Source organism: Brienomyrus brachyistius, chromosome 2, assembly GCF_023856365.1.
Source record: "Brienomyrus brachyistius isolate T26 chromosome 2, BBRACH_0.4, whole genome shotgun sequence".
NCBI classification, from domain to species: domain Eukaryota; kingdom Metazoa; phylum Chordata; class Actinopteri; order Osteoglossiformes; family Mormyridae; genus Brienomyrus; species Brienomyrus brachyistius.
Window position 1 is genome coordinate 33168043 of NC_064534.1, and position 12205 is coordinate 33180247.

The following is a 12205-nucleotide window of genomic DNA, read 5'->3' on the forward strand; positions in this document are numbered from 1 at the left end:
GGGCCTGAGGGAAACTGCATTTTCAAAATTATGATCACCGTTTAATGGATGAATTCACTCCAGAAGAAACTACAGAATGTCTAGGCCACCCTGCTCCACACATCCAGGCAGCTGATCCTAACAGACTTTAATCTCAAGCCTGACAAAAGCTGAATTATCCAGACTACCTTTTTCCTTTCTTCTCCCAAAATCACTCAGCAGATACATCCTTTTATAAAGCAAAGCCGCTTCTGATGCCTAACTGATGGTCCTTATTGGTTAGTTCAGCTTCCAGTTGGCAAAAGAATGTTTAATTGAAGAATTACACTCTAACCAGCTCCGGCCGTCCTTTACCTAAAGCTACTCCATCTATGGCAACTTGTACAGCCATAAGTGTCTCTCCTGAGCAAAGAGCTCAGGGATTTCTAACGATTTACATGCGGCAAGAGGCAGAGAAACATCCCCGTTTATGTTTCTGTACAATAACCAAGTGGCGTGGCTCTAGGGAGAACAGATAGGTTGGTGTAGAGAAATGTAGTCAAAAAGTTACAGGTGCATGAAACAGGAGCTGCGGTACACAGTGAGAGGTGGAGTGTTGATAAGCTACAGCTGCATGTAAGAACAAGCTGGCACAAGAGATAGCAGCTGAGAACAGGTGCCTGCATGCAGGCATAGCACAGGTGCAGCCGAAGTTCTGTAACATGGAAGAAAAGAAGCTGACAGTGCAGCTCAAATAGGAACTACAGTAATATCCCTATAGAACATATCACAAAGCACATTGTAAAAGTCTTCAATAACAATGGTGGATGATATTAACTTTGCTGCAATTAGCTTTACCTCTTTCACCAAAAAGATGATCAAATACAACATAACACATTATTGATTGATGGTTTTGTATAAAGCAAATTCAAGTAGTAAATATTACAGATTTTTTTTATTTGCTAACATAGTGTAGGTTACCAAACGTCATTGAAAAAAACCCACAAAACTAATGTATGGACGGTTTTATTTTTTTTTGACACTGCTGTCACTGTTCACACATCACCCCTGGCGGATAGTCCGCCATGCGGAGTCTCAGGCTGCGGCTGGGCCGTGTCAGCCTCTGACGTCATCTCCACCGCAGTAAACACTGCCAGCCATGAGCTCAGGACACTGCATTTACTCAGCCGGAGCACTAGCTCCCGCGGGCTCTGCACTCGATGACGATCCCCTGATGAGGCCATCTTCTCACCACTCATCTGTACTGTGCCCTGTGAGACACTGAGGAAACAGTGGTCCATACAGAGACGCACTGCGAGGAAACAGTGATCCTTACAGAGTGACACTGCGAGGAAACAGTGGTCCTTACAGAGACGCACTGCGAGGAAACAGTGATCCTTACAGAGTGACACTGCGAGAAAACAGAGGTCCTTACTGAGACGCACTGCGAGAAAACAGTGCTCCTTACAGTGAGACACTAACATCTAGTTAGGAGATGATGTGTAGCTGTGCAATCGGAAGAGGTACCACTTTATAGTAAAACCAGCCTTATAAAGGCCAGAGGTGAAAAATCCAGACCAAGATTGAACATAAACCAACCAGTTGAACATAAAGAATCAGTCACAGAGTATTCAACTGATTGGTTGAAATAAAATCTTGGTCTGGATTTTCCACCTCTGATAATGGGTTTATGAATGGTTCTTAATCAGGCTATTAATTTGGTTGTAACACTTTGCATATCGGTATTAGACAATTATAAGGAAGATGCATACCATTCTTTTCTAAATGGATGAGTTACTACCATTTATCAAGTGGCAAAAGGGAGCATTATAAGTGGTACCTTGGAAGGTGCCAGGTTCAAAATGCTGTGGTCAGCAGAAAGATGTTAGTGTCGGGTCGCTGCACAAGCCCAGGCTGCCTCTGCTTTCTCTATTGGATATTACTTTGGGTAAAAGTGTCTGCTGAAGAAAATGATATATAAACAGCCACACACAAATTATCTGGGAGTTGGGAATGTCTCTGGTGCAGAAAATCAGTGTCCCGGTGTAGCTGAGTAATAAGTGCAGATGTGGGGAACATATTGTGAGTGTTTGAGGTCTGCAGGTTTTGCTGGCCTTAGCTCTGCCGGGTCTCTTAGCTTACATTATGACCTGAGCTTTCAGGTCTGGAACTCAACACCACTCACATCCGACACTTGAGACAAAACTGCCCGCCAGGCAATTTAAACATGTGGTAAATTTAGCTGCAGCAGTGCATCCCAGGCCATGTGGTGCCTGTTGGCTCCATCAGGACGACACCATTTGCTCAATGGTAACCTGTGGAGGGAAGGAGAACCAGCTGAAATCTGCAGCTTTCTTTTCTATTCAGTGACTTTTTCGGTACAGCCTGAAACTTGCACAGGTGAGCGAGCGTGCATACACACACACACACACACACACACAAGCATGCACCTGCATACACACATGCATATCTGTATACACACATGCATTGACCTGCATGCACACGTGCACACCTGCATGCATGCAGAAATTCATGACCCCCCCCCCCCCCCCCCAAAACTTGCATCACTCCTTACTAGGTGAGCGGGCTGGGAACCATAGGCTAACTGTATGTTGAGAGCTTATCCTGACAATCTGACAGCCTGCAAGTAGCGACGTGTCGGACATAGCTGCAGGTATGTGCGAGGCGTTGTCTCGTGCTTGTCATGCATGTGTCATGTTCGGGTGGTGTCGCTCCTGCGAACCGGCTGACCCCTACACGTGGCCCACAATCCACTGTTCCTGCAAAATGACATACACATCATCGCTGACCTGCAGAGTCAGGTCAAACACGGTGATCCCAACCATGTTCCCGCTGGTGACCAACCTACACAAGTCGTAGGACAGAGCTACAACTTTACTGCAAAGAGAGCAATGAGAAATCAACAATCAAAAGTCACCCAGGTCTAGACAATTTAAACCTGCAGATAAATGGATTACTATACTATACTTATTGTAGCTATACTGCAATGCTATTTACCTCAAAGAATACGAACAAATGCTCTGCCATTTGTAAAAAGTTGCCAGTAGTAAACATACTGCTTCATTCTTCAATAGGTTCAGCAGAAGTACAGATATGAAGTCTTACTCTTCCCTTCTGGGATCAAAGTCTTAGTGGCTGGAAGTTGGCAGATACACGGAATATGTGGAACATGGTGACAGAGAACATTAGCGCTAGTGTGACAATCGAACATTCGGACTGTGCAATGGACCACATAACTGTGCAATCTCATGTGCAATACCGCAATATCCTCTACATAACTGCTGCTAAATCCCTCTATTTCCCTTTTATTGTGAATAGTTTTTCCTTTTCCCCCCTCCCTACTCGTATCCTTATCTGTATGTTGGCTCTTACTTTAGTACGTGTATTTTAAATTCTCTTATAAAAATACAATAAAAAATACAATATAACTTGTAATATGCTGGTGTACTGCTGCTGGAAACTAGAATTTCCCAGAGGAACCTTCCCGAGGGATTAATAAAGTTCTATCAATCTATCTAAGTAGAGAGTCTGAACGCAAGTGAAACACAGAAAAGGTGGAACAGACCGTAAATGGTGTGTCATTCACTTACCAATATATTAGTAGCTTGTAATACAATACTGCAGGCAAGGCAAATGAGAAGAAAATTTTTGTACCAAATCACAAAAAGTGCTCTTCAAAGAAAAACAAATTTTCAAATTTTATTTCAGGGGTTACCGATCCTACATAGCTTCAAAAGCCTGTGGTCAAATCAAACCAGAATTTGACTACAAGCCTTTGAAATTGAGACCTTGTATATAATAGCCTACAGTAAAGCATTCACTGAAAGTCAGCTTTTAGCACTGACCAACTGGCTCTAGAGGAAAATAAAAAAAACATTATAGGTCAGTGGTTTAGTAGACCAGCAGTTTATTACTCTCTTCAAAAAATGTCCACACTTTGCTTACAACACACAATAATCATTTACTCTATTGCATACAACAAAACCAAGAATGATATCCAAAAAATGATAATTACAGTAGACTCCATTCAGCAAGGCAGGTGAGTGTCAGCCACTGAGTGCCACAACAAGCAGGACGTACCCAAGGAAGGATGCACGAAAACGACATCTCACACCTGCCAAACGGATATTGGCACAACCAATAAGTGACACCAGGTTGAAATTCCCCAGTCCAGGTCTTAATTTTTTTTTACATCTGATTCTGTGTCTGGTGGAGGATGACACTAAGCTGTCCCTTTGAAACGAGCCTGGATCTCTTCCAGTGTTTTGCCTTTGGTCTCCGGGACACAGAAGATCGTAAAGACTACGTTGAGTGCACAAAATGCAGAAAACAGCCAAAACGTCCCAGCATTGGAAAGGAGGTTCTGAAAGACAAAATATTCCACATTTACTACCTTGCTGTAATTTCACATGCTAATTTTTTCCCCCCTTTGTAATGAATGTCAATGATTATAATGCACAGTGTGATCAATGCCAATCCCCCATCAAGATGCAAGGACCCCTTACTGTGAGATCCTGGAAAGTCTTGGTGACGACAAACGCTGCACTCCAGTTGGTTAGGACGCAGACGGAACTCGCCAAACCGCGCACAGGGGTGGGAAAAATCTCTGACATCACCAACCAAGGGATGGGGCCCCAGCCAATGGCAAAGCCTGGGGGAAGGGAAAGTGCATCCACCCCATGATCAAAAGCAGTATAAAACGCGTAGGAAACCCTAAAGACAATCCAGAATTTCCTGTAGATTTTATGATCTGCCAACCAATGCTTATGTGGCCTTTAATGATCCATTTAGCGGAACACAGTATTAAAGATGAAACAATGACAAACTCAATCAAATCAGTACAGTGTGCAGATCATCTGGGGGTGAAGGAACAATTAATACGATGAAACAGAAGGTTGTAACCTCACTGTTTTGCATGAAAAAAGATAAGTTAAGTTCAAGGTCCAGTGTATTAATTTGGGCTACTAACATGCAATGTTGAGTTGGTTGAGAATACTGAGAATACACAGACTACAGTGGGCCGGTTGTCTAGAAGGGAGACCTTGTGTATAACGGCGAAAATGTGTTTGTATTCAAGTGTTAAAAATTATTTCTATCAAATAAAGGAACATTGCTATATTTCAATTCAGTGGCAATTGGCAAGGAAAAACTCCCTAGAAGGAAGAAACCTTGGGTGGAACAAGAGTCAAAGGGGGAGCCCATCCTCCAGGGGGCGGCAGAGGAAGTCGAATGAGCAAGATGGCATAGTGCCAATTCACACCGTCCCAATTTTAAAGATCTGAATCTCAGTGCGAGGGGCAGACAGGTGCTGGTGCTGCTTCTGATGGCAGGATGAAGACGGGTGCAACAGCAGGAAATGAGGGAGAGATGTCACAGGGACAAAGGAGGAGCGGGCCGGCTGACAGCACATCACAGTCTCACTGAATTTAAGCAATCAAGGTAAGGCAAGGAGGATGCACTGATTAGAGTGCGTTGCCGCACCCACCACACGACAGACCACCTCAGGGATGAGACCCTGAGTGCAGCCATGCGGCAGGTGATACCTCAGCACCACACTAGTCCGAATGGACCAGTGTGAGTTTTTTATCCAGTGGCTGGAGTGCCGATCCTCTCGCCATCCCGCAAGTTTTTCCCACGTACGTTGTAGGATCTGCTTATAGGGCTGGATGTAGATTAACGTCATACCCAGGATGAAGCAATTGCAGGTTAAGGGCCTTGCTCAAGGGCCCAATGGAGCATAATCACTCTGGGCATTCATGAGATTTGAATCAGCATCCTTCCAGTTGCAGGCACAGATCCCTAGCCTCAGAGCAACTCCGCCATAAAGCAATCAAAATCAGTACTAAAAGATTACTTCCCCTCGTGTGCATCCATCCAATCAGCTCTGCTCACAAAGAAGTAGTGAAGCCAGCTGGCCGAGTGTTTGGCCTTCCTCACCAGTGATGAAGACGCCCATGCTGGTGAGGGCGAGCCAGGACAAATCGGTCTGCGGGCCGTCGGACACCAGCGGGGGGTTGAAGTCCGAGGAGTTGCTGGGATTCGGACCGCTCAACCTGAAGTACACCCCGAACACTGCTGTGCTGATTGCCATGGCGACCCCTGGACCAAATAAAACAAGCCGGAGGGGATGCAGAATTTGAGGAAGCTTTGCTGGAGCCACACTCGGAGCACCGCGCGCGCTGAGCCTGGCGTACAGACACGCATCACGGGATGAAGCTGGATTTAACGTCCCTCCCAGTTTAATATTTCCTTATTCAAACTTTACCAGGTGGCTGGGTGGAGCGGCTGCTGGCATCCAAAGCCCTGACTCACTAAGGGACAATAAGCAATATAATGGGAGGAATTCATTTTCTTCCCCATTTGACACCACACGCAATATACAGAACCCTATCGCTGCCCGATTTTTGCTGTAATTCAAGCTACATGACACAAGACTCGATAAACCCAAGACAAAGGAACTGTCAGACCACGGTGGCTGCCTGTAAAATTACGCTGCAACCTGTGTTTATGGGAATTAAGGCCTCTACATTACAAGGTCTTTTCTTAAGAAAAGGAATTTTTATTATGCAAAACACTACATATTCAAAGGAATTAACACAGCATTACAGACATATCTAGGAAAAATGTAAGGTGTGAGAAAAAAAAATAACAGGAGCACCAAATAAAACCGGTTAACTTTTAAATAACTGAACATAGGTATAAATGGGTATTATGGGGCTATTGACAGGTCCAGGAGTCTCACACACTGCTCATTATAAAGGTCCCCTGTAAATTTATGAAAATAAACTGAATAGATCTTACATCGAGACAGTGATTTAACTGCTTCGTTCCTCTTAGCCTCATCTGTGGTAATAAATTATGAACATTAACAACTTGCACAATAAGGCAGGTGTCAGTAGTGGCAATGGGTGCATTAAACGGGAAGCACTAAATATGCACTGACGGCTGTACAGCTAACTCACCGATACCCACGTACCTGACACAATGAGCAGAACCTTCCTCCCAGCCCGATCCATAACCACTGCGGCCAGGGCCGTGAAGATCACCTGGAAGGTTCCAACTATCACCGAAGCCACGTCGCTGTTCTGATAAGCAAACCGCAAGGCCCATCATCAGCCACCGTCATTCAAATCCACTTTCATACAGTAACACGCATCTGTCTGAGCCTGGTCACACAGTACCCTCTGCCCAACCAAGTGCCACTATATCGTTAGGGCCGGGGTAGGCAATCTTATCCAGAAAGGGCCATTGAGTAAGTGGATTTTGGCTACAACTCCCTAATTAGATTACTAATTAGACTGATTGGCTGAAGAGTCCTCACACTTGCATTTGAACAGTTGACCTAAAGGTTATCTTAAAAACCTGGATACATACTGGCCCACTGTGCATAAGATTGCCCACCCTGATGTTGAGGAGTTCTTAAAAAAACAGAAAACAGATCCTGTATTCCAACAATTCAAAGGCAACATTCCTATCTATTCCGGCAGTTTTCCGGTGTGTTCCAAGGACAGATGCATCTGTCTCACAATAACTCATAAACTTCTGGCATTGGTTCATAATTCAGCTTTAAGGTTTTTCAATGAAATTAGATTAAATAAACATAGGAGGAATTAAAGGATGAGCAGCCTTACGGTCTCGGTGCCGTACCTTAAAGTGAGCGTCCTCGAAGATGGTCTCAGCGTAAAACATGATGGCGTTGATGCCCGTCAGCTGCTGGAAGAGCATCATTAGAACTCCCACCAGCAGGGGCTTGTAGATGCCGGGGTCCTTGAGGTCAGACAGCTGCAGGCGGCTGCCCTGCGGAGAGACAGGGGACAGCAGCACCGACTCAGTCCCATCCATACTCAAAGAGAACACGTTCCCTGAGAAAGGGCAGATCAGCTGCAAAAATGGATGCTAGTGGGTGGTTAGATGTTACACCTCATGGTACTGGAGTGTAAAAAACTCACCCTCTATTGGGCTTTCACTACCCTACATAAATCAGAAACACTGGGACATGCAAGGCCATTCCCTATAATTTTGGGTATTGGATCCGAGTCCCAGTTTCTTATCACTTGCATCACGCCACCACTGGATGTGGCTACCACTGGATGTGGCTACCACTGGATGTGGCTACCACTGTTCATCCATTCCAGGCTGTGTTCTGGTGTTGACTGTATCAGGTCTGTCAGATACATTTATTCTCTGATGGCAGGGTGCCGGAGGTAACATATGCCCAGCAGATCAATTGCACGGGTAGGAAGCAGAACATGTTACTGCAGTCTGATTATTACTGCTTTTCTACTGAATTTCTGAACAGCATCTGAATTTTAAACTGCTACATCATTGAGTAGTAACACAATGTTACTTTCTTACTTTCAATATTAGGTGACACTACTTGAGGGGGCACAAGTAACGTAGTAACTCAGTTACTACTCAAATACAAACCACAAACAAATATAGTAACTGCATGATATACATGATCCTTTGGCTTATTAATGATGAGTGAACACAGGATCAATACATAACTAATACTCAGTTTATGGTATATTAATCTATTACGTAAGAGTGTATTACAGTACTACATTATTAGTGGCTCCTCAAGTAAAGCGTTATCCAATATTATATCGAACATACAAAGATAGCAGATTCTGACTGGGCTACTATCACACCATTTTAACACAAAGCAGGGAAGTAAGACCCAGTTTATTCGTGTAGTGTCTGTTTTTCTAAATAAAAGTTAAAAAAACACGTATTTTGTTGCATAACTGATATGAACTTTGGAACTATATATAAAAAAGAAAAAACAAAACAATTAATCTAACTCCGTGTATCCTGTAGATGATTTACCATTATGTTGCAACTGAGCTTTCTGGGACTGAAAACTCAGAAAGCGCTTGCAAAGACATTTCGAGGGAACTGACCTGCACGGTCTGCCACTCACATGCTAGGAGGTTCATAAAAAAGGCTCAGTAACACATTACAACTGTGCACCTAATCACGAGCTTCAGTGGTTTAACAGTCTTCAGCATAAACTTGCCACAGGAGTCAGAGTCTCCCATGCTTGGACCCCTCACCTGCTCCTGGGTGGCTCCCTCGATCTGAGCACACTCCCACTCGGCGGGGGCCTCCGGTCCCCGCAGGAAATGCAGCGCCGCCTCCGCCTCCCGCCGCTTGCCCTGCGACAGCAGGAAGCGGGGAGTCTCCGGCATGAAGCACATGAAGAGCAGCATGGCGGTCGGAGGCACGGAGCAGGTCACCGCTAACCAGCGCCAGTCGACCACCAGACCTGGGACAGGCACAAGATCGGGGAGTTACAGACAGATGCTGAAATGCATTCCTAAGCTGTTTCACCCATTTCAGAGAAGAAACCTTCTGAATCCCATTAGCGCCAATCAGGCTTTAAGCGGCGCAGTCTTTCGGGTACAGCAAATTCAATTAGATTCAATACGATTAAGCTCAAAAAGTAGTGTTTCTGTCCAAGGAATAAAGGTCTCAGTGAAAGAACTAGATTGAGGGCAGCAACGGCATCCAAAGCCGACAGCACCAGATCAGCTACTCCCCGTAAGCCATGTTAATGAGTATACCAGAATAAAACTTTATTCGTACAACACATGTATAAGCAGTATTTCCTTGTTTGTTTGGTGCTGTGTACATGGACTTACAGTGCACACAGAGCCCATTGCTACTGGTTGTTCTTCATACCGACTCAAGAGCAGTTGGTACAGGGACAGACAGTTATGGTGGAATGTTTTTCGTACCGTTTCAGGGCGCATCGCTTATAACGGCGTCAGTTTCTGATTAATGTTCTTCTGTAATGAACGCCATACTGAATCCGCAGGTCCTTATGGCAAATACGGAAGCACCAGCTCCATTGTAAATGAACCTTGCGTTCATAGCTGCCCCGTGAGAATGCCTTAACCTCATACCTGCCACGTAGGATCCCAAAATCCCCGTCACCACCATGAGCTGCACGCAGGACCCCAATGTCCCTCGGACTCGCTCGTGGGCAGTCTCCGAGATGTACAGCTGAAGAGGACAGAGAGAATTCAGAAGCGACTAGGACAGCACTTCTGAAACTGAGGCCAAGATCCAAAATCACCTTGTGCAGAGAGCTGTTCCTCTGTAATGAATACAGACTGCATTAATTATGCATTAATTATTAATTATGTGTACGTCCCACAATGGAGTATTCCCATGCAGGAAAACTGGACGTGTAAGCTATCATTCCTAGTTCAAGTTCCGACGTCCGAGGTAAATAGAACACAGCGTACACAGAGGGTACACACAGCGTACACAGAGGGTACACACAGCGTACACAGAGGGTACATACAGGTGCTGCAAGGGAGGTCATGCCGCTGGCCAGCCCAGTGAGAACGCGTCCAAGGTACAGCATCCAGACATTCTGGGCAGCGATGATGATGGTGAAGCCCAAGATGAAGGGCAGGGAGCAGAACATAAGGCTGAGCTTTCGGCCGATCTTGTCCACTACCCAGCCGCCCAGCACCCCTCCGAAAGCGGCACCCACCGTCACCACAGACTGGGAGGGAAATACAGCCCGGTTAGAGTGAGGCCCAGACACCAGCCTGCGCTGGACTGCAGCGAACACGTACACCAAACCAAGAGGCCTCCTCGGAGTCCAGCTGCAGGCGCGGGTTACTGATCCTGCGTAGCTCCGGAATGGCAGGAGACGTGTATCCCAGGACAAACCCAAAGCTCAGGGGACCCAGGACTGCTGCAAATGTGGCCAGGTACAGTTTCCTGTTCTTCACCTTACTGACGGCATAAGGGACACAGAGGGAGCAGCGAATATTAAGACACAATCAAAAAAATACTTTGTGTGTGACATTTGCTATACTGGATATTTACATGCATGTTTGGCTGCTGAAACTGCTAGTAAGAGGAATCTGACGATATTTATAAATGACCACTTCCTTAAAACCACTTGAACATGCTTAAAGCTTTCTAAGACTTTAAGAGATATACTGCATGCAGCGTACTGCTAGGTCACAACTACATCTCGCTGTTTTCCAGCAAGTCATATGCTACCATGACCAATCAAGAAAAAGAAAACTAAGCGGAATACACATTTCAACTGACAATAAAAGTAAAACATGTGCATTACTGAGCTAATACGAAATATTCGCGAGTCACATTTTATGCATCTGTTACTTGTTTAACAAACTACCTAGAAAATGCAGTGATGGACGTGTAAACCAATTTAAACCTCGTAAAGCCCGCATGCAGCAAAATCCCTGCGAAATCAGATATCCTTCTAATATTTAACTGAGCATCATCTGATCAGACAGAAAAAAGAAAAAAAAAATGGAAACTGAGAAGGAAGTTTACTGTTACTGTCACTGATTAGTGTTCATAAGTTGTTACACCAGGAAGAACCGAGATTGTTTTATTTAAAAAAAAAAAAACCCAGCACTGAAATAGATTAAACAATTAAGGGTGTTTAGGGCAGAAGCGTCTGTTAAACAGTACATAAGTAACTCACTCTAAATAACTGTCTTGCTCCGACTTCCCTTCGATCGGCCCGCTTTCTTGTGGTCCCAGCAGTGGTCGTGACTCGAGCATAGAGTCCATTCTGTATGTGGCTTAGTGTACAGTGGCTTCTGTAGTGGCTTAATATCTTCTTTTAGTTTAAGCTGTTTCCTTGAGGTTCCAGCTTTCTACAACAGGCAGTATGTGCCGTAACGTTTATAAGTACATACTACACGTTACTAACCGGCTTACGCTGCCCCTTTAGCTTCCATATGTTTGTGCTGTCAAAACTTGATACAACCGCCACTCACTTCAAAGAATCCCCTTCCTGCAGTGCGAGTATCTAACATTTACTAGCCGGTTGGTAAAGCTGACATTGTTAACTTTTTTTCCCGGCTACTTTGTTACACCACAGTAAAACATCACAGCTTGTTTCAGCGCCAGTAATCAGCTGACGTGCCTGTTTGTTGTGTTTCATTGAGATTCCGATTGGCTCTTCGGAGACAGCATCGGCCTGCGCATGCGCTCCAGCCAACCAATGGTACAACAGCGTTCGACTTCCAGTGAGCTTCCGTAGCGTGACTGAGGAGGAGCGAAATTGATGTACTATGAGTAAATAGGTTGCATGAATAATTCTTTGATATTGTAGGGGAATCAGTGCAGTGGAGTATGATTAAATAATAACAAAGAGGCAGAATTGTATAAAAATGAACAGAAGTCCCCGATTATTAACAGCGCACTGCCAGAGGCACTAATG

The 12205-nt window shown here is 44.9% G+C and overlaps 1 protein-coding gene across 1 annotated transcript; it reads right to left on the reverse strand.

The window, feature by feature from the left end:
* Positions 1 to 3869: 3869 nt before the first annotated feature.
* Positions 3870 to 11922, reverse strand: slc2a8 (solute carrier family 2 member 8). Its single transcript, XM_048978997.1, has 10 exons — positions 11462 to 11922; positions 10572 to 10734; positions 10292 to 10498; positions 9888 to 9987; positions 9036 to 9247; positions 7627 to 7776; positions 6956 to 7064; positions 5917 to 6078; positions 4485 to 4630; positions 3870 to 4342 (listed from the first exon to the last, which is right to left on the reverse strand). Exons 1-10 carry the CDS (start codon positions 11548 to 11550, stop codon positions 4202 to 4204), a joined length of 1479 nt encoding a protein of 492 aa, XP_048834954.1. The 5' UTR covers positions 11551 to 11922; the 3' UTR covers positions 3870 to 4201.
* Between the last annotated feature and the right edge of the window lie 283 nt (positions 11923 to 12205).

Bases quoted from the DNA above. Each gene is read 5' to 3' on its own strand.
- slc2a8 (XM_048978997.1), bottom strand. From the start codon at position 11,550: ATGGACTCTATGCTCGAGTCACGACCACTGCTGGGACCACAAGAAAGC. The intron at 9,248-9,887 runs GTATGAGGTTAA...TGCCTGTCCCAG, and splicing joins TTTGGGATCCTACGTGGCAG to GTCTGGTGGTCGACTGGCGC. The intron at 4,343-4,484 runs GTAAGGGGTCCT...TTTGTCTTTCAG, and splicing joins AGACTTTCCAGGATCTCACA to AACCTCCTTTCCAATGCTGG.